At 40.0% G+C, this 22,655-nt stretch overlaps 1 protein-coding gene across 7 annotated transcripts in view; it reads left to right on the top strand.

The window, feature by feature from the left end:
• PEAK1 (pseudopodium-enriched atypical kinase 1) overlaps positions 1–22,655 on the top strand; it is a 288,921-nt gene that overhangs the window by 232,960 nt on the left and 33,306 nt on the right. For all 7 annotated transcript variants that reach the window (XM_010843302.1, XM_010843304.1, XM_010843308.1 and 4 more), the window contains one exon: positions 9,121–9,314. In XM_010843302.1, the coding sequence (XP_010841604.1) occupies positions 9,121–9,314 (194 nt within the window). The remainder of the gene's footprint in view (positions 1–9,120; positions 9,315–22,655) is intronic.

Below are 22,655 nucleotides of genomic sequence, written 5' to 3'. Positions count from 1 at the left end.
CCAACTGCTCAGAATCATGTGGGGTGTTTGTATAAATGCAGATTTCTGGGTCAAACCCCAGAGCTGTAAAATTGGTCCCTTGTGGTTCAGTTCAGTTCAGTTCAGTCGCTCAGTCATGTCCGACTCTTTGCAACCCCATGAACTGCAGCACGCCAGGCCTCCCTGTCCATCACCAACTCCCGGAGTTCACTCAGACTCACGTCCATCGAGTCAGTGATGCCATCCAGCCATCTCATCCTCTGTCGTCCCCTTCTCCTCCTGCCCCCATTCCCTCCCAGCATCAGAGTCTTTTCCAATGAGTCAACTCTTCGCATGAGGTGGCCGAAGTATTGGAGTTTCAGCTTCAGCATCATTCCCTCCAAAGAAATCCCAGGGCTGATCTCCTTCAGAATGGACTGGTTGGATCTCCTTGCAGTCCAAGGGACTCTCAAGAGTCTTCTCCAACACCACAGTTCAAAAGCATCAATTCTTCGGCGCTCAGCCTTCTTCACAGTCCAACTCGTGGGAGGCCGAAAATCTACATCTTTAACAACCAGTTCTTAGGCATGTTAATAACAATCGGCATAGTATGTTAGAACATAGGCTTTGAAGTTACTCAGACCTGGATTTGAATCCTGCTTTCACCACTAATTCCCTGGTGGCTCAGTGGTAAAGAACCCACTGGAGATGTGGGTTCCATCCCTGGGTCGCAAAGATCCCCTGGAGAAGGAAAGGGTAACCCAGTGTTCTTGCCTGGAGAATCCCCATGGACAGAGGAGCCTGGCAGGCTACAGTCCATGGGGTCAAAAGTCAGACACGACTGAGCGATTTTCACTTCCATTTTTCACCACTTATTAGCTCTGTCATTTGGATCTGGGACAAGTTCCTTGAGCTCTGCTTCTTAGTTTCCTCATTTGTAAACTGAGAGGCAGAATTTGTTTAGAGCACAGACTAGAGATGAAGTGTCAGGTTTGAACCTCAGCTCCACCAGGTGCTAGCTGTGTTATCTGAGGCAGATAACTAAATCACTCTTGGCTTAATATTTCTTCATTTGTAAAACAGAAATAATCACCTGTATGACTTAAAAGGATTGATGTTAAGTGTTAGAAAGGAGGGCAAGGGAAGGGATTTTTATATCCCTGGAGTACATTTGGCAATATGTGGAGACTATTTGGTTGTCACAACTGGGGAAGCAGAGAGTGACTCCAATACCTACGGGATAGAGAGAGGGTAAGAGATGTTAGTGTGACCCTACTATGCATAGGACAGCCCTCCACTACAAAGAACTATTTGGACAGAATATCAGCAGTGCCACTTTGAGAAACATGGCTTAGATAGGGACATAGTAAGTACTGTGTAAGTTTTGGCTGCTCTTATCATTCGCTGTTTTGAGAATAACAACTCTTACTCAAAGGATTACTTTAGGAGATACATATTTTAAGCCCACAGTATCTAGCAGTCAGCAGGTGTAGACATTAGTGGTAGGGGTTAATATTAGGAAGCCAAATATCTATAAACACAGTCTTTCACACACTAGAACAGCTCCCATTAAAAAAAATCTTTTTGCCATGTAAATAATAACTTTGTTTAGAATGTTTCAAAAGAACGCAGCTGTAATCATTAACACCCCACATTTCAATGATAGCTTCTTTCTCTTCAAAACCCTTTTATCTCTTCATAATCAAGCATTTATTGTTGAATCTTCACAGTGCACCAGGCTTACCTACTAGTACCAGTATGGTAGCAAGAACACGTTAGAGTTGCATAGTATTGAATTCAGATCCTGACTCTGTCACCTGAGTGCACACATAACCATTTTGGTGGTGGTGTTAAGTCGCTAAGTCATGTCCAACTCTCTGCCCTATCCCAAGACAGTTCATTTCACTTTTTTCAATCTCAGTTTCCCCATGTGTAAAGTGAGAAATAATCACTTTTACCTCTTGAGGTGTTCCTGTGAGTTAAACTGAAAAGTGTGCAGCTTGTGCTGTGTAGCGTTGGAGTAGGGCCCGAGAAGTGCTGGTTCCCTTTCTCTCCCGACATTCATCCTGCTAGTGAGCCAGCTGTGTTCTGGAGAGTGTAGGGTACATAATCATCTCACTCCTCCGACTCAAAGGGCAAATGGGCAGTTGAGGGAGATAAGAGGAAATTGGGAAAACGTACAGTGACTTGCTTCTGCAGTGCTTCTGAGCATGTGGGAAAACTCCAGGACCCAAAGATGACTGTTCCATATCCTCCTTAGGTTAGTCCTGTTGAGGGGCCTGTGGATATTTTCTTCTAACACTTTGCCTCCCCAGGAAACAAACATCAATATCCAACCCCCTTCTTTAGAAGTGAGCTAAGGCCAAATGGTGATGCTGCAAAGCTCCTACCACACCTCTGTTGTTGAGAAAGGCAGCCCTATTTTATTATGCTCTTCTGAGATTAATTTCTCTCTTCTGTTAATTTGTACAGGTGCCATTCTGACTTTGTATTTCATAGGAATTTAAAACTGTAATTTTTCTTACTATTATGAAGGTGACAGTGATGTACTGTGGCCTATGTTCTTATCTACTTTGCTGTCTTACAGTCTGGTGCCTTGAAGACACTTTTAATTTGCTATTCACATTTGTTAAAGGAAAAAAAAGGTGAAACTGTGCAGTGTCTGGAAATTAGAGTCTATTTAAGACCTTGCACATGGCTGCCAGTCTTCCCCATCCCAAGACCTAGCCACTTTATTCACACCAGGAGTTACCTTCGTCTGACCAGACTAGGTTGGACATATTAGCAAGAATTCATCAGATCTCAGTTAAAGGTTAATCTCAGTTCAAGATAAGAAGTTTGAAGTTTTTCAGTTAAAGACTACAGAAGGCTTAGTAGAAAATTGGAGACACTAAGATAGTGATCAATGGATACAACACTTTTCTACCTGAGAATGCCAGTAATTGGGAAGTGTAGCAAAATCAAGTTGGTGACCTGAAAACTAAGATAAGATTGAGAAATGTCATATTGGTGGGGGGTCCTAGAGGTAGAAAGACAGGAAGAAATGGAGTCCCCCCCACCTCTTTCAATAGATAAAGAGTATGGGATTCAATAACTTTAAACTTTCCTCCTCGTGTCGATTCACTTCCCATTTCTGCAAAGGTCCATCATCCCCAGCAACTCCAGAAATAAGCAGCTTTGGAAACCAGTAGTAAAACTACAAAATGCTGTTTCTGATGTGCTTTGATCTGATTTTTAGGGGTATAAAGAGGTTGTAAAAATCACACATTTCCTTATTGGCTGTCTTGGGCAACTAAAGACAGATACAGCTACTGAAGAGAGCTGGCAAATGGGAATCGAGGATACCATTTGCCCCAAAAGGCAGAAGGTCTCTACAGAAATCTGATTTCATTTACTGTCCCTTCTGAAGCTGAATGAAGGTGGTTGAATTTGAAGATAAAGTTGAACCGAAATTTTGGAAATACTTGGATATATAAAGGCCTTTAATCTGTTCTAATGTGCCATTTGATTTGCCTTTTTAAAAAGTATATTCAGACATTAACAGAATTTCTACAAAAATCTGTCTTGAACAAACTTGCCGGGGAAAAAAAAAAAAGGATTATTTCATCTGATGGTGTAATGATTAATCCTACCACCTGGGTAAGCCAAGTGAGCTTCCCGCAGGAGATTGCTTCTGCAGCTTTGAATTATGTATGAATATTGCAGACTGATGAATCCCTTACCAAGGGATTCATTTGTATTACAGACAAATCTGTAACAATGTTACCATTTCCTTTGAACACTTTAAGTTCATCCTCCACTTTGAGAAAGTGAGATGTGTCTTTGTGGAGATTGCAACATGATTTTTTTAAGTGTCAGGTCAGACATTGTTATTGCTGTTCAGGAGCTCAGTCCTGTCAGACTCTACAATCCCATGGACTGCAGCACACCAGGCTTCCCTGTCCTTCACTATCTCCCAGAGTTTGCTCAAATTCATGTCCATTGAGTCAGTGATGCTATCCAGCCATCTCATCCTCTGTCATCCCCTTCTCCTCCTGCCCCCAATCCCTCCCAGCATCAGAGTCTTTTCCAATGAGTCAACTCTTCACATGACACCTCATGTGTACTGGAGTTTCAGCTTTAACATCAGTCCTTCCAAAGAAATCCCAGGGCTGATCTCCTTCAGAATGGACTGGTTGGATCTCCTTGCAGTCCAGGGGTCTCTCAAGAGTCTTCTCCAACACCACAGTTCAAAGGCATCAATTCTTCGGCGCTCAGCCTTCTTCACAGTCCAACTCTCACATCCATACATGACTACTGGAAAAACCATAGCTTTGACTAGATGGATCTTTGTCGGCAAAGTGATGTCTCTGCTTTTTAATACACTATCTAGGCTTGTCATAGCTTTTCTTCCAAGGAGCAAGCATCTTTTAATTTCATGGCTGCAGTAATTTTGGAGCCCAAGAAAATAAAATCTGTCACTGCTTCTACTTTTTCCCCATCTATTTGCAATGAAATATTGGGACTGGATGCCATGATCTTAGTCAGCATGTTGAGTTTTAAGCCAGTTTTTTCACTCTCATCTTTCACCCTCATCAAGAGACTCTTTAGTTCCTCTTTACTTTCTGCCATGAGAGTGGTATCATCTGCGTATCTGAAATTGCTGATATTTCTGCTGGCAATCTTGATTCCAGCTTGTGAGTCATCCAGCCCAGCATTTCACATGATGTATTCTGCATATAAGTTAAATAAACAAAGTGACTATATCCAGACATTACCAAATCTCAATTGAAAACTAGTCATTATTGAAAAGTTGGTCAGAGTTTGAGGTACAAGGAAATGTGTGTTATCTTCCATCCTGAAAGTGAAACAAATGCTGAGGGTCCAGTAAAAGAGCAGGCAGAGGCAGGGTTTGACCCAGCCTGGTGATCAAGGGTCTAGATGTCAACACCACAGTTATTGCAGACACCCTCTATTGCATTAGAGAACTAGGGATTTTCAACAGGAATTTAAATAGCAGGAATAGAAAAGCCTTAACTTCCTTTCTGTGGGCCATTGATCAGGTAATATTTCTGTTTTATAATAATGAATATCAACTTGTACTCATCCTGAAAAAAATCTAGTTCCCTTCATCATTATTTGCTACTTTCAAGACATACTAAGATATACTCTATTAGAAATCCTAGTAGATTTCTTATGATATCATTTTAAAGAATTTTTTTACCGTCTATCTCATGGATGAAATGGGGGAAATTTTCATTTTTTTCTTTATCTCCCTCCTGATGTTAGCATCTGGTTTACACAGAAGATCAAAGTAATAGGGAAACAGAACCTGGGTTCTCCGATTCCTGTTCTGGTATTTTCTCCATTACATTGAACATTTCCCAGTGAAATGTCAGTGGTGAACCACTTTGTTGGGAGAAAAAAACCTGTATTCGAAAAGCATCATATTACTATTTTCAAGGGTTTCCTGATTTTATATCTAAATTTGAAACATTTTAAAAAATCAATGGTCAAAAATTATATTCCCTTATAACATTAATGTGCCTAAGATAAATTAAGTATAAAATTTTACTTCCTTTTTTCTTGCTGAACAATTTGTCCATTTATACATAGTGACTGACTTCAGGATTCTTGCCTGGAAAATCCCATGGATAGAGGAGCCTGGCGGGCTACAGTCCATAGAGTCGTAAAGAGTCAAACACAAATGACGTGACTTAGCACACGTGCGCACACATAGTGACTGAATCACCTCCTCTAATGCTGTTCTTGATTCTTTTTCATTTTTTAGTCACAGCATGTTATCACATCTAAGCTTGAACTCTCAAAACTCTCCCTTTCCCTTTTTTTTTTCTCTTTTACCGTTTTTGTCAAGCATCAAGACATGACGTATCATTGATGCATTTTTAAAATTCTTCCTCTTAGACACTGTTCTCACTGTAGATGTAGATTAAATGTCTTAACATCCATTTCTAAATCTATGTGATTTAACTTTCACCAGCTCCTTGTACAATTCTTTATAGTTGACAGTTGATTTAATTGGTGATTTAATATACCAGTGCACTTATTTAAAATGTGCTTGTGAAAACTGACCTTTGTGTAGAATATAGGTTGTGCTGCTCAAGTTCTCAAAGAGTTAATAAAACTAGCGTTCACTTTGCTTAGCTTCCTGAAGGTAATTTGGCTCATTTCCCAGACCAAACCCCTAAGGTAAAGGTCAAAGTGCAATGGATTATATTAAGGTGCAGAATTCGAGCCTCTTATATCTTGCCCAACTTGTAGTCCTCCAGAACTCAGTGGGAGCTATGGTTCATCAGAGCTTCAGAACATGATTAACAGACTGAAGAAGGCCCTGTAGAATTTCCTTTAATGGGGAGTTGTATGAGTGAGTACAGTGGGTGAGTCTTTAATATTTCTTGCTTTTTAGCATCTGTATTGTGTTTTGAGAACCCTTTTTGAGTACAGAGCCATGTTTCATGTATATGGAAACAGACCCAGGGAATTCCTCATGGTTTAATAGCAGTAACTCTTGTAGTTTTTACAATAGGCTTAATAGAAATAGCCCATTCCCCGGGAGGAAAATAGACAAGCAAAGGTGGAGTCGTGGCTTTTTAACTGGGCTTCACCAGTCATTCTTGACAAATGGAAAAGAGAGATTGGGGAAAGAAAGAAAAAAGGCAAGAGCAAGGCTGCAGAGATTAGGAACCTAAAAACACCTTTCTAGAAAGCTCTCAAGTTGACTCTAGAGTAAGAAGAGAGTGTCTGGAGGTTTAATGTTTTTCCTGTCAAAGGGGAATGATATATTTTAATCATTTTATCGCTTTGAAGTTAAAAATGGCTTATATTAACTGTTGCCCAGAGATCATTTTCCCTCTCCTGAAGTGTGTTGATAACTACTCAGTGACCTACAATCTTGATACTAAGTGACATCTGGAGAAGGAAATGGCAACCCACTCCAGTTTTCTTTCCTGGAGAATCCCATGGATAGAGGAGCCTGACAGGCTATACAGTCCATGGGGTCACAAGAGTCGGACACGACTTAGCAACTAAACCACCACCACCAAGTGACATCTGAGAGTGACTCAGAAGTGTCACTTTGCTTTTCTTCACTAATGTATGGAAATAGAGCCCCCTTGCCATCTTGATTTTATGACTCTCCATAGTATGCTCCATACTGGCTTTGTTTTGGGTTGATAACCTATGGCAGCCCAGTAGGTTAATAAGAGGCAGCATGCTTTACCATTTAGCTCCTCTTTACATGCACCCTCCTGTTAGCTGTTAGTGAACCAAAGTCTTCCCACCTCACCCCATCTCCAGGAACCATATCCCATAATGGTACCTCCCACTCATTGCTTACTCGCAGGATAGAGAGACCTCTATGTCTGCCAGCTTTGGAAGAGTACTTTTGAAGTTGTATATCCAGCAGACTTCCCTGGAAAAGGAAATGGCAACCCACTCCAGAATTCTTGCCAGGAAGATCACTGAACAGAGGAGCCTGGCAAGCTGCAGTCCATGAGGTTGCAAAGAGTCAGACATGACTGAGTGACCACACACACTTTATCCGGTAGACTTAAAGGCTTATTTTCCTGTATATGCATAATTTCCATAATGAAAGATTGACAAGAAAGTGCTCTTCCTTCATCTCTACTCCTTCAAGTCCATAGGTGATGTATGTTCTAATGACACATGATCAAACCAAGTACCTCTTTTAAAGAAACTTGTAAATGTCACCATGACTCACTGCCATTTGAAATTCCAGAAATAACATGTAACAGAGTATAAGATATGTCCTTTCTTTCTTTCTCTTTGCCCATTAAAAAGAAAAAACAGGAAGAAAAGCTGGGGAGTATGTGACAGTCTAAGAATACTTTTAGTAGAACCAGAAACTATTAAATGTGCCTGATTTTGAATTTGTTCCATTGACCAGCCCAATGAGATTTTCTAACTAGGACAGTTTTCTCCACCAGCATTTAATAACCATTCCATCCCCTTGTACTTTATAGCAACAGAGTTGACAGTTCGGATAGGCTAGGATGTGGGGAAGACTAGAAGAGCTAGCTATAAGCGAATGAGCAAGCAGCAGAGAAACAAGATTGGAGAAACAAAAAGCATTATAGATGACCATCCTCTGGTATGTGGCCAGTGGCACGCTTCAGATTCATGTTAGTAGACAAGAGCTAGAGAACAGACCTTTCTTTTCCATTTGCCTTGCCTGCTGCATGCATACAGGCAAAGGTTGATGCATCAGTGTCCTCCTGGCAAAAAGGCTTCCTGGCCTCAGTTTACAGAATATAATTGCTTAACTTCCTTATTTAAATCTCAGCTTTATTCCTGATCCTTTACTAAATAGTTTCACAAATACTTTAGTGTGGAATAAAATAAATACTATAAAGTATTTCATATTTGTTATAGTATTATAGCACAGTCCACCCTATTAATTTGTGTGTTCCATATTCGTGGATTCAACCAACTACAGGTTTGAAAATATTACAGGGAAAAAATTTCAGAAATTTCCAAAAATCAAAAATTGATTTTGCCATGCACTGGTAACTATTTACATGGCATTTGCATTGTCTTTACAGCTATTTGCATCACATTTACATTGTATTGGGTATTAGAAGTAATCGTGGGGTGATTTAACATATATGGAATGGTGTATTTGTATATAATACAAATACTGCAGCCATGTTATATAAAGGACTTGAGCATCTGTGGGTTTTGATTTCCTGTGGAGAGTCCTAGAACCCGTCCCCTGAAGATACATACCAAGGGATGACTGTACTATAGTATGGTAAACATAGTAAATATGTTAAATACTTTCTTAAATACTTGAGTATATTTGTCTTCAACTAGTTAAGCATTCATTTCCCTCTATCCCCATTATTGCTAACCTCCTATGTACAAGAAGTTCCCTTCCTTACCTGTTATTCTCAAACTTCCCTCTGAGCCTACTATACCTCCCCCACCAAGCTGAATTCTCAGTTAGTATGAATCAGGATAGATAGACATATCAGCCTGCGTAAAAGACTGCCTTATCTTCAGACAAGTATGTTGGGGCTTATAACCCATTGCTGTGACTATAGGGCCAGTTATTTACATTTATGGCAAGTATGTGCCTTCCATAAGTCTAAATCTTAGTAGAGACCTTTGAAGCCAGTGTGGTGATGGTCTGATCTGTTTCAGTCACGTGACCCACGAAGTGACAGAGGATTTTTCTCCTCGGGATCCAAGAACTGTTGCTGTGAAGCAAGATGGCGGGGGCTGCACTTCAGTCACACCAGCATTGCACCTACCTGAACTGGAAAGAGAAGAGGAAAAAGAAGACATTTCAGATCCTATAGACCTGAATCCCTGTAGTGCAACATACAGCAATTTAGGTAAGTGCAAATGTCATATAAGTAGTATTTAAACTTTGCCTTTTTATGTACTAGCCAAATGCCATTATTTCCCTAGCGAGATGATTTTTATTGTTTCATGGTGTGAAAGTTGGAAATTGGAGTTATAAATTTTAACTTACATCTGAAAAAGTCATGTATTTAATATGTACTAGGCATGTATTAAACACATTACTATGAGTTCTGTGTCATGCACTAAGAGTTTAACATGGTCCCTGCCATGAGAGACTCACCTGGCGGGAAAGAGATAAGTTAATGACTTCAGTATAATAGGATAAGTGCAGTGATAGAGAATACACACAGAATATTTTTTGTATTACATTGAGGAGGGTGTCAAAAGATGCCTTCCTGGAGATATTCCTTATTGAGCTCATTGACAGAGGCAAAGAAGAGTGTTCCAACCAGAGGCAGCAACATGAGCAAAAAGCAAGGAGATGTGAAACAGCTTGGAACATGTGGACATCACAGCCATTTAGCGTAGCTGAAGTGTGCACTGGAGAGTTAGACAAGGTCATGCATTTCAGGCTAAAACCTAGGTTTTTTGGGTTTTGGCTGTTTGTGGTATTGAATTATTAAAAGGTTTTAAACAGAGGAATGACATGACTAGATTTGTGTTTTAGAACATCCACTGCAGTCTGCCATGTGAGGATGGATTAGAGGTGAATTATTTGGTAGCAGAAAATCTGGTAGTTGGGTACTATTGCAGGACCACAGAAAAGGATGAGAAAGAAAGGCCTCAACTAAGATAATGAGAAGGGGAACAGTGGACAGATTTAAGAGATATTTGAGAGGTAAAATACCTTGGTAGTTACCTGGATGTGAATGATATAAAGAATCTATAATATATCCCAGATTTCTTACTTGGTGCTAGTGGACTCAAAGAGGTAAGATCCCAATTATTGGAGGTGTTTAGGCAGAGCCTGAGGGATCATCTTTCAGAGATGCAGTGAAGGAGAATCCTGCACTACAAACAGGGTTGAACTAAATTATCTCTAATGTACCTGTTAATGCAAAGATTCTTCCACTTTGAAATCATCTTCACTCTTCTTTCTTGAGTGCCCAGTGACTTCTGATCACACTTTCTCCCTTCCTTGAGTGTCACAGAGTTTCCTTCCTTCTGAAAAGCAAAGCTTGGGGCTGGACAAGGATTTCTTAGTCCTCTTCTCCCATGAAGTCAGGAGAGATGAGTAGCATGAGCTCGACTGCCACATGCATGGCACTAGTAAGATTCTTATGGACTACTGGCCAATTCTTCTGTCTAGTTTCTCACCTCCTTTCTTTGTCTTTTTTCTCTAGCAGGTTCTTGTAAGGAAAAATCATTCTAAGATCAGCTAGTGTACTTGGAAATAAGGGCATCTTAATTGGAGAAGGAAATGGCAACCCACTCCAGTGTTCTTGCCTGGAGAATCCCAGGGATGGCGGAGCCTGGTGGGCTGCCGTCTGTGGGGTCGCACAGAGTCAGACACGACTGAAGCGACTTAGCAGCAGCAGCAGCAGCAGCAAGAAGACCAAAAGGTTAGATAAAACTAGGAGAAATGCTTTACTGTGTCCTTTTGGGAAACTCAAATCATAACAACCCACATGCAGCTGAAAACACATTCCATAAGGAGAAGACTTCCATTCTAAGTTCCCAAAGTATTCTGTGATTTGTTGTTAGGGGAGAGTACACCCTTGCAGTTTACCCAAGCAACCATCTTGGATACCATCTTCTAGTGGGAATAGATTTTATAGTCACAGAGCTTATTGAACTTTTCCCATTCTTTTACATTTTATGAAACATTAAAAAATGAGAATTTTATTTTTTATTTACTATATACTCTCAGCGTATATATCAGAAATTACATTTCAGACATTCTTACTGCACCAAAATTTCTTTCATGATGTCCTCAGTAGATATATGCAAACTTTTACTAATTGTGTGTTATCTTATGGAATCTTTTCTTTAAAAATATCCATTAGCCTGCATCAGTTAAAGTTAACTATTTTATCTTATTATCTTCTCAGTTATATAGATTTTTAGAAAAATAGAGCATTACTTTCATGAATATGCCAAGTGCCTTACATATATTAACTCATTTAATCCTCACAACAACCTTGGGAATTATTATCTCCATTTTTCAGATGAAGAAAGTACATCAGAGTACATTACCCGAAGTCACAGAACCAGTAAGGACTGAATCAAGATTGGAACCCAGTTTGTCTATATTACTAGACTAAAATGAGTATAAACACTAAATTCTTGAAAGATACTGAAAGGCTGCAAGTGTTTCCATTTTTAAGTCATCCACTTTGAGAGACAAACTTTAAGACATTTTTTGTAAAAGATTTGATTAGAGTACAAAAATACTAAGTTACAGATGCCCCATCAGAAAAATAACTTTCTTTCTACCTGTTGCTTTACTTTTAAAAGCATGTGATGCTTATAAAATGTTGCCTAGCCTTCCTTAAGTGGCAATGCTTGACTCCATAGGATATGGTACATGGCTTTACTATGTAAGTACAATAATAACTGAGTAATAGATAGAATTGGCTCCATCAGTTCTACAAACTGGTAGGGTTTTTGTTGTTGTTGTGTTGGTATTGCTAGTTTTCCTAATGGAACAGTATTTTAGGTGGCATCTGGAACGTACCTTTTTTAATATTTTCAATAAATCATTTGCATGAAGTTTTAAACTATCCCTTGGAGTAATTTCTTAGGATTTGATGCCTTGGTGGCTTAAAAAAAAAAAAAAAAAAGAAGTTATGTGTTTTAAGACCAAAAGGAAACAAAACCTCTTAATGTAATAACTTCACATCCTTTTAAAGATTCTAGAATCACTCCACAAACACATTCTTTCTTTCTTGTTTTTTCATTTTTTCTTAGTCTTCTTCTTTAAAAAAAAAAATGAATCAGAGAACATATGATCTGATGTAAGAAACTGACAGAGGGAAGTTAAGGATTACTGTAATGTTTCGTTATGGAATTTATTTCTGAAAACTGCATTGTTAAAAGTAGGCTTAGGAAGCAGTGTTATGCTTTATTTTTTTTTTTGTTTTCTTAGTAGGAAAAAACATAGGTTTGGGGGAATCAGACAAGTTTGGGTTCTTATGACAGCTGTATCACTGCCTGCCTGCATGACTGTGGGTCAGTTATTTACCATTCTTGAGCTTCAATTTCCTCATCTGACATGAGAGAATTAGTAGCATCTGCTTTGTAGGGCTGATGGCAAAAGAAGTGCTTGGTTCATAGAAGAGCTTAATAATTGTCAAGTTCCCTTATTTCTACCCCAAAATATACTGCTGCTTTCATTTGTCAGTGTGTTTGATGTGCTAGCCAGAAAATGTAGAATAAAGTAGAAATAATCTTAAATGTTTATTAGAAATGTTGACTAAATGGAGCAACAAAATGTAAGTCCAAAAAGCTGTGAGCTGCTTGTGCAACTGATGACGGATAGAGTGAAACGTAGTGAGGAGACAGGACCCCCGAGGTGGCCAGCGGGGGCCAGAGGAGATATGACAGATAACAGCGATGGACTGTGGCAGGCCTGGTGCCCCAGGTCTGCTCGTTGTGGCAAAACAGAGGGCCATGGCAGAAGAGAAGGGAAAATATCGCAACACATCCCTTATATGTGGAATCTGAAAAGAAATGGTACAAATGAACTTATTTACAAAACAGAAACAGACTTAGAGAATGAGCTTAGGGTTGCCAGAGGGTGGGCATGAATGGGGGAAATGGTCATTTGGGAGTCTGGAATGGACACGTACACATGCTGTACTTAGAGTGGATAACGAACAAGGACCTACTGTATAACACATGGACTCTACTCAGTGTTATTTGGCAGCCTGGATGGGAGGGGAGTTTGGTGGAGAATGGATACATGTATATATATGGGTGAGCCCCTTTGCTATACTCAAAAAGCTTAAAAAAAACAAAAGGGACATGGTTTGAACTTGTTCTGTACTTCTCACATTTCTTAGATAGTTTGGAAAACTAATAAATCAAAAAACAACAACAGCAACAAAAAACAACTGGACTGGAATAGGCCTTGATTGTTGTTGTTGATGTTTAGTCACTAAGTCATGTCCAGCTCTTTTGTGACCCCATGGACTGTAGCCCACCACGCTCCTCTGTCCATGGGATTTCCCAGGCAAGACTACTAGAGTGGGTTGCCATTTCCTTCTCCAGGGTATCTTCCTGACCCAGGGATTGAACCCATGTCTCCTGCATTGGCAGGCAGATTCTTTAGCACTGAGTCACCTGGGAAGCCCAGGCCCTGATTACCTTACTTCAGAATCTTCCCCTAGACCTCCACCCTTGGGACAGCTTCCTTTCTCCACGGTGGTACAACAAGAACTGTTGTGCTTCAGCCATTCCTACAAAACGCTACTGACTTATGCAAACCATTCATTTGTTTTTTTTATCTCAGAGATCCTTCTCCAGGGTTAATTCAGCTGCCTTTTTTTCTCCGTAACATAAATAAAGCAAACTTTATTTTGTTTATAACTGGGTTAATTATTAGATTTTAGAGCTTTACTGTACAGTATGGTAGCCCCTAGCCACAGATGGCTATTTAAAATTAAATTCATTAAAATATAGATAAAAAGTCAGTTCCTCAGTGTCACTAACAACATTTCCAGTGCTCAATAGCCACATGTGGCTAGTAATTACTGTATTCAGCATGTGGATACAGAACGTGTTTATCATCACAGGAAGTTTGACTGGACAGCACTGATTTAAAGAATTTGTTATTTGGTGGATTTGTATTGTGTTCTGCAGGCACAAAAATCATGATTGGCTTTTGTGCACTCGACAGGTCCTTAGGAAGGTTGCCCCTTGCAAAGTGATGGTTTTCCTCTGGGCGACGGTGACGTGAAATCACCAAACACCCTGACCTATAATACCTTAATAACCCAAGCTGAATTTAGCAGGGTATCTGCCATTCAAAATGATTTCCTGAAGAAGTGATAAAAAGTTTTTTTTAATCAGACCTTCAACATTTCCACCATGTTTCTTATGTCTATCTCAAAGTGTCTAGAAGAATTATCACTATATTTTTATGTGGCGCACTTGGCTTCTTTATCAGCCCACTAAAATCAGGAGCTTGTAATGACTTCTACTCTGCTGGAAATTAGTTGGTGACTTTAGCTCTCCTTCACTCACTTTGTAACTAAGTACTCTAGACATTACTTTTTTAGAGAGATCTTTCCAGTCTCCCTTTACTGGACAGAGTTTTGGCCTGTTCCTCCTTCTTTATGCCTACAACCTAACATGTTATCTAAAACACATAGAAGGTGCTAAGAACACGTTTGAATGAATGTGTCAAAAATGACTTAGCATTTGATTTTGTAAGATTCAGTTTACAGAAACTGAGCTCTCCTGAGGAAACTGCATATAGGAAAATTTCAAGTCCTATTTTATATGTTCCATTTATCAGCTAACTCTTTTTTCTAAAATGAGACTTGATCAGGGGTTTCCCAGTTAAGGAATTATGTAAGCCATACCTCAGTTTGGGGCTTCTCTGATAGCTTAGTTGGTAAAGAATCCACCTGCAATGCTGGAGACCCTGGTTCAATTCCTGGGTCAGGAAGATCTGCTGGAGAAGGGATAGGCTACCCACTCCTGTATTCTTGGGCTTCCCTTGTGGCTCAGCTGGTAAAGAATCCGCCTGCATTGCAGGAGACCTGGGTTTGATCCCTGGGTTGGGAATATCCCCTGGAGAAGGGAAAGACTACCCACTCCAGTACTCTGGTCTGGAGAATTCCAAGGACTGTATAGTCCATGGGGTCGAAAAGAGTTGGACATGACTAAGCAACTTTCACTTTCATACCTCCGTTTCCTTTCCATGTGAAACTGTTCACATTCCTCATCTGACTTACGTAGAACATCTCCTTAAGGCTGCACCTATCAAACACTGAAAGAAAACACTTAAAAGGCTTCTATGCCCAGAAATTCCTTTGGCAATGTATTGACCATCAGTGTGAAATTTTAAAGGTTAGTTATACTTAAAGGAATGTCATTACATCGCCAGCCTTGTTGTGCGTGCATGCCTGCTCAGTAGCTCAGTCATGTCCAACTCTTTATGACTTCATGGACTGTAGCCCACCAGGCTCCTCTGTTCATGGAATTTTCCAGGCAAGAATACTGGGGTGGGTTGCCATTTCCTACTCCACTTGATGTTGTAATTATGGAGTAATGTCATCATAAATGGCAGCTTTAAAAAAAAATTGTTCTGAAGAATATATTACCATTCATTCATTTATTCAACTAATAATTATTGAGGCATAACAAATAATTCTGTGGGCCAGACATTATGCCACATAATACAAAGTTAATTATTTGAACCAAAGGTTAAAGAATTGCACATTTTTAGATTATCTGGATATTTTTTAAAAAGTGAGAGTGACAGCTTTGAACATTTGTTTGTGCATTTGTTGTACTTCCTAAAAATGTAATTATCTCTATTTAAAAAGAAACCATAGGCTGTGTTCCTATCTTTTAAGTTGGCTGCATTCACAATTTAAAAATAGTTTCCCATGTGTACTGGAATTTGTTGGCAGAGTACAATATTTAAATTACATAGATAACTTACCCCCAAATAAATAATCTCTTGTTCTTGGAGAGGTTCTCACTAATGCAAGCTTTAAAAAACTGAGTCTGTCAGCTGCTACACCACTGACATTCTTTTAAACTGGTCCATGCATCACTTTATTTGAAGCTAAGCCTGAGCCTAAAGTGATCTTGAAGCTTTGTTTTATCATTTGGCGTGAAGTTGATGTCCCCTGTGGTTTGCCAGTTGGTGCCTCCATTTAACTGTGCTGGAACCTAGCACAGTGGTAATGCCCAGGTAGCTTAGGACCCTTCCTCCTAAGCTGCTGAGGCCTACTGCCAGGGGTGATGCAGTGAGTGCTGGAGCCAGTCAAGGAGAGGCTACTCATCGGACAAGGCTGGTGCTCAGTGTGTGTGGCATCTATTTCCAGGGCACCTTTCCCAGTTAGTGATGACCATCTCTTCTGTTGTCCTCTCCCTTCCTGTTCTCATCAGTGTTGTTTGTCATGAGCCCTGGGAAAAGATTCAGGATGAAGACTGAAACTACAGTTTAAGTAGAAAAGTATATTCCACTTATTTTGGCTTTGACACTTTCATTTGTTGAGTGCCAGCTGTCTCCTGCGAGCCAGGCGAGGCACTGGGAATACTAGTGCATATTTAAAGGGTCCGTGAAAGCCCCTGCCTGGGATGGTCTCAGAGGAGGTCACTAGTTTTAAGCTCAAAAGAGTAGCTATTTGCCAGACTAACAAGGGAGAACATTCCACGTAGAAGGAAGAGTATGCACAAAGGCCTGAAGCTTGATAGAAAAATGAATGTTTGGTTAACTACAAGTACTTAATTAAAGGTAGCTAAAGTGCTGAGTGAGGGAGGCAGAGTTGGCAAAATGGGGCAGAGTGGAAAAGCAGGGCCAAATCATAAATGGTATGTATGTATCACAGTGAGTGTATCTTTTTCAACAGGAAATGGAGAGCCGCGTGATCAGGATTTCTTAAAGATCATTCTGGAAGCTACTTACAGGATGACTTGAGGCAGGGAGACTGACCAGGAGACCATGACATTCCTGTCTTACTGGGATAAGGAGCTAATTGTACTCACAAACACACTGTCTCTGTCTAAATGGGTCATTCTTAAGTGCCTTTAATCCCTGGCACCCTGAGATGATAGTCATTGTCAGGTTTTAAGCAAACATTTGTTGTGATTTTTCCCAAATGTGTCTTCAAATCATGGTGCCTTACAGTAGATCTCTATTGATGTAATTATTATTTTGAGTTTTTCACTGTATAATCATCTTTAAAATGTTGATATTTAGAGATAATAGTTTTCTTATTTGTTTTCTATTGTTAAACCAATTGTGTAAGTTTTTAGAGCCCATATCAATTATTTTCCTTCCTGAGGAGTTTTAAACATCCTTTTTGCTTCTTTGAAGTAGTGTCAGTAAATTATTGCTTTTTAATCCATCTTTCATCATTTGCTTTTCAGAAAGTGATATAAGGCCTTATTTGTCAGTCTGAAGACATTTTTAAGTGATGAAAAAAATATAAAGATAGAGTTTAGAAACTCAAAAAGAAAGGAAAGTAGGGATTGAGTATGGTTTTGTCAAACATATTTGTCCAAAAGAACATTTTAGTCTATAGCAAGGAAAGATTTAGAACACATTCTTTTTTTTTTTTTTCCTGTTTAGAGAGCTGGCATGCCACAAAAATGTAGAGTATGTGATGTTATATCAAGCCTGCTGAAAGCTGAGCTTAGTGTCTGGTCCCAGAGGCTTGAGAAGAATGTACAGGATTAAAAGTTTAAAATAAAAACAGCTAAGATACCAAGCTTTTAAAACATTGACCCAAATGATTGGAATTCAGTTAGGAGAACTTGTTCTTCTCAGAAGAAAAAAAACTTAGGACACTTTCAGACTTGGGCAAATGCCTTGACCTTGCATGGGCTGTAAAACGTTCATGGTTTCATTTGGAATGCAAACGTTTCTGATTCCCATGTGGAAATCTTAGCTCCCAGGAGATCATGTCCCACTGTTTGGAGAGAGAAGCCACTATTAATTATCTTTGTTTCCTTGCTGCCTTGGCTGCCCATTTTCGTTTTGGAATGATGACCAGCTCTGCTGACACTGTCCTTCAGTCTGGCAGCTGTTTCCTGCACACCTGCTGCGTGTCTCACACCGCGCCAGAGGTTCCAAGGGAGTGTAAAAAAAACGAAAATACACACGATATAAAAAGCTAAAAATGCTATCATAAAGTGAAAAGTGGTAAGAGAACACAGAAGAAGAAGTGATGGCTCCCCACTTGTGGGTGGGGAGTAGAGAGGAGGGATGGCTTCAGTAGAGATGGGGCTCCCTTGGTGGCTCAGATGGTAAAGAGTCTGCCTGCAATGCAGGAGACCCGGGTTTGGAAGATCCTCTGGAGGAGGGCATGGCAACTCACTCCAGTGTTCTTGCCTGGAGAATCTCCATGGACAGAGAAGCCTGGTGGGCTACAGTCCATGGGGTCGCAAAGAGTGAGACACGACTAAGTGACTAATACTTTCACTTTCACTTTAGGATGGAAGAACACCTTTACTAAGGCAGAGATATAAAAGTAAAAACAGGGAACCTATTAAAAGAATAGGAATTGAGCGATTCTTATGGGAAGGTTGATGAGAAATAGTGACAGATAAGACTGATAGCCTTGCCCAACTTCCTGAATAGTTTGGACTTTATTCTGAAGGTGGTGGGAAGTGGCGTAATCAGCCCTCTTGAACCTCCTGATATGCGTGAAAGAGCTGCTGATGGTGTTAGAACTTGCCTCACCTGTCAGTTCTGAGGTTATTTAAAAGAAAAGGAAAAAGAAAGCACTTTTGGAATCCTTCATTCCTTGGTTTTCATGACTGTTCTTATTTAGAAAAAAAAATGGAAAGAAAATGGCCATCCCATAAAGATTCTCACGGGAAGGAGTGAGAATAGGCTCATGTTTCTAGGTTTTGCTTTTTGTTCATTATTAATTCATTCCTTCCATTCCCCCCTCAGCCAGACTCTTTGCTTTGTCCTGGGCTATAAATGAGCCAAGTGTCTGCCCTCAATGATTACACCCATGGGGAATTCATATAGGGACACAAGTCAAGTATTCTAAGTGCTTAAGACAGAAATATTCACATAATACATCTGAGGTCCCCAGGAAGGAGAGGTCAATTTTGCAATTTTGAAGTGGAGTAAGAAACATTCCTCAGAGGCAGAACATTTAAAGATGAGTGGAGAGAGAAACCATTCCCGGAAGAGGGTCAATAAGAGAACAGACACAGAGCATGAAGTAGCCAAGAGTGCTGGAGAAACCACAAGCAGTTTGGTAGCTCGATTTAGGACACACGGGAAAATGCCGTGAGAGAAACAGAACAACCAGGGCTGGGTCATAAGAGGCTTTCTTTCTGTGCTGAAGCAACAAAACTCCATCCTCGGGATCAAGTCCAAATTCTCAAGGACAGAATTTTTGAAGTACAGGAGGAGTGCCATGATCAGATTTGGTGTTTGAATAAAGTCTCTAATGGTTAGTGTGGTGAAGGAAGAAAAACTGAAGACAGTGGTTTCAGAAGACTGCCACAGTAGTCAGGCCAGGAAGATAAGCTGCTGGTGCAGTTCACCGCTTCTAACCTCCTGCATCTTCTGAGTCAGCAAATGGAAAATGAAGGTTTGTTACAAAGCCTATTTCTGTCATCTTGTAAATGAACTATGGTTTTGACTTCACACATTAGCTGAGGCAGAATAGAGCTGGGACAGCACCAGGAGAGAGGCCTCGCCATCACAGGAAGAGTTCAATAAATGCCAAGCTCCTATATCTTTTGTGATGTTAAGAGCACAGAATAATGGGAAGATATGACTGAAAACTGAATTTATGATGGTTTCTAAGACTGAATTGTTGATTCGCTTTAATATTTAGATACAATTTATATACCATAAAATTCACCCTTCTTGACTGTGCAGTTCAATGAGTTTTAGTTTATTAATAGAATTATACGACCACTACCAGTATCTAATTCCAAAACATTTTCATCACCTCAACACAATTGTTGCTGTTGAGTCGCTAAGTGTTGTCTGACTCTGTTGCAACCCCGTGGACTGTACCCTGCCAGGTTCCTCTGTCCATTGGATTTCCCAGGCAAGAATGCTAGAGTGGGTTACCCATACCCTTCTCCAGGGGATCTTCCCAACCCAGGGACTGAACCTGCCCCTCCTACTTTGGCAGGTGGATTCTTTACCACTGAGCCACCTGGGAAGCCTACCCCAAACAGAAAGCCATTAACAGTTGTTTCCATTCTCCCTTTCCCCTGGCTGTGGCAACCACTAATTTGCTTTCTATCTCTATGGATTTATGTGTTTCTAAATATTTCATATGATATATGGTCTTTTATTACTGGGTTCTCTCACTTAGCATAATGTTTCTAAGGTTCATACAGATTGTAGCACACATCAGGGCTTAATTTCTTTTATGGCTGAATAATATGAAGAACAAGCTGGAATCAAGATTGCCAGGAGAAATATCAATAACCTCAGATACTCAGATGACACCACCCTTATGGCAGAAAGTGAAGAGGAACTGAAGAGCCTCTTGATGAAAGTAAAAGAGGAGAGTGAAAAAGCTGGCTTAAAACTCAACATTCAAAAAATTAAGATCATGGCATCTGATCCCATCACTTCATGGCAAATAGCTTGGGAAACAATGGAAACAGTGAGAGACTCTTCTCTTGGGCTCCAAAATCACTGCAGGTGGTGACTGCAGACATAAAATTAAAAGATGCTTGCTCCTTGGAAGAAAACTATGACCAACACAGACAACATTTTAAAAAGCAGAGACATTACTTTGCCAACAAAGGTCCATCTAGTCAAAGCTATGGTTTTCCAGTATCCATGTATGGATGTGAGAGTTGAACTGTAAAGAAAGCTGAGTGCCGAAGAATTGATGCTTTTGAACTGTGGTGTTGGAGAAGACTCTTAAGAGTCCCTTGGGCTGCAAGGAGATCGAACCAGTCCATCCTAAAGGAAATCAGTCCTGACTCTTCATTGGAAGGACTGATGCTGAAGCCGAAACTCCAATACTTTGGCCACTTGATGCAAAGAACTGACTCATTGGAAAAGACCCTGATGCTGGGAAAGATTGAAGGCAAGAGGAAAGGGGACGACAGAGGATGAGATGGTTGGATGGCATCACTGACTCAGTGGACATTAGTTTGAGCAAGCTATGGAAGTTGGTGATGGACAGGGAAGCTTGGCTTGCTGTAGTCCATGAGGTCACAAAGAGTCAGACACGACATAGTGACTGAACCGAACTGAATATTATGTTGTGTGGCTATGCTACATTTTGTTTATCCATTCATCAGTTAATGCACATCTGAGTTGTTTCCACTTTTGGGCTCTTGTATGCAAATGTTGCCGTGAACATTTGAATACAAGTTCTTGTGTGGACATATGTTTTCATTTCTCTCAGATATATCCCTAGGATTAGAAATTCTGGATCATGTGTAACTGTTTTACTTTCTGAATAACTAACAAACCATTTTCATGGTTGCATCATTTAGATTCCCGCTAGCAATGTATGAAGGTTTGAATTTCTCCATATCTTTACTGATACTTGTTCATCTATTTTATTAAAGCTAGCTTAATGGATATAAAGTGATGTCTTGTGGTTTTGGTTTGCATATACCTAGTGAGAAATGCTGAGCATCTTTATACATGCTTTTTGGCTATTTGTATATCTTCTTTGGAGTAATGTCTATGCAGATCCTTTGCCTGCTTTTTAAAAAAAAATATTTATTTAGTTGGCTGCTTTCAGTCTTAGTTGCATCATGTGGGATCGTCTGTTGCAATGCATGGACTTAGTTGCTCCATGGCATGTGGGATCTTAGTTCCCCAACCAGGGATTGAACTCACATCCCTTTCATTGCAAGGCAGATTCTCAACCACTGGCTCACCAGGGAATTCCCACTTTGACCACTTTTAATGGATTCTTTATCTTTTCATTGTTAGAGTTATTTATAAATTCTGGATACAAGTCTCTTATTGGATATATGATTTGCTCATGTTCTGTCCTATTCTAAGGGTTATGTTTTCACTTTTTTTTTTTAATTTTATTTTATTAAATTTTACAATATTGTATTGGTTTTGCCATATATCAAAATGAATCTGCCACAGATATACATGTGTTCCCCATCCTGAACACTCCTCCCTCCTCCCCATACCATCCCTCTGGGTTGTCCCAGTGCACCAGCCCCAAGCATCCAGTATCATGCATCGAACCTGGACTGGCGACTCGTTTCATATATGATATTATACATATTTCAATGCCATTCTTCCAAATCATCCCACCCTCTCCCTCTCCCACAGAGTCCAAAAGACTGTTCTATACATCAGTGTCCCTTTTGCTGTCTCGTATACAGGGTTATTGTTACCATCTTTCTAAATTCCATATATATGCGTTAGTATACTGTATTGGTGTTTTTCTTTCTGGCTTACTTCACTCTGTATAATAGGCTCCAGTTTCATCCACCTCATTATAACTGATTCAAATGTATTCTTTTTAATGGCCGAGTAATACTCCATTGAGTATATGTACCACAGCTTTCTTATCCATTCATCTGCTGATGGACATCTAGGTTGCTTCCATGTCCTGGCCATTATAAACAGTGCTGCGATGAACATTGGGGTACACGTGTCTCTTTCAATTCTGGTTTCCTCGGTGTGTATGTCCAGCAGTGGGATTGCTGGGTCATAAGGCAGTTCTATTTCCAGTTTTTTAAGGAATCTCCACACTGTTCTCCATAGCTGT

This window comes from Bison bison, unplaced genomic scaffold (genome assembly GCF_000754665.1).
Source record: "Bison bison bison isolate TAMUID 2011002044 unplaced genomic scaffold, Bison_UMD1.0 scf7180017864181, whole genome shotgun sequence".
In the NCBI taxonomy this organism is placed as follows: Eukaryota; Metazoa; Chordata; class Mammalia; order Artiodactyla; family Bovidae; genus Bison; species Bison bison.
The sequence above is the reverse complement of the archived record's forward strand: the minus strand, read 5'-3'. Positions and strand labels throughout refer to the sequence as shown.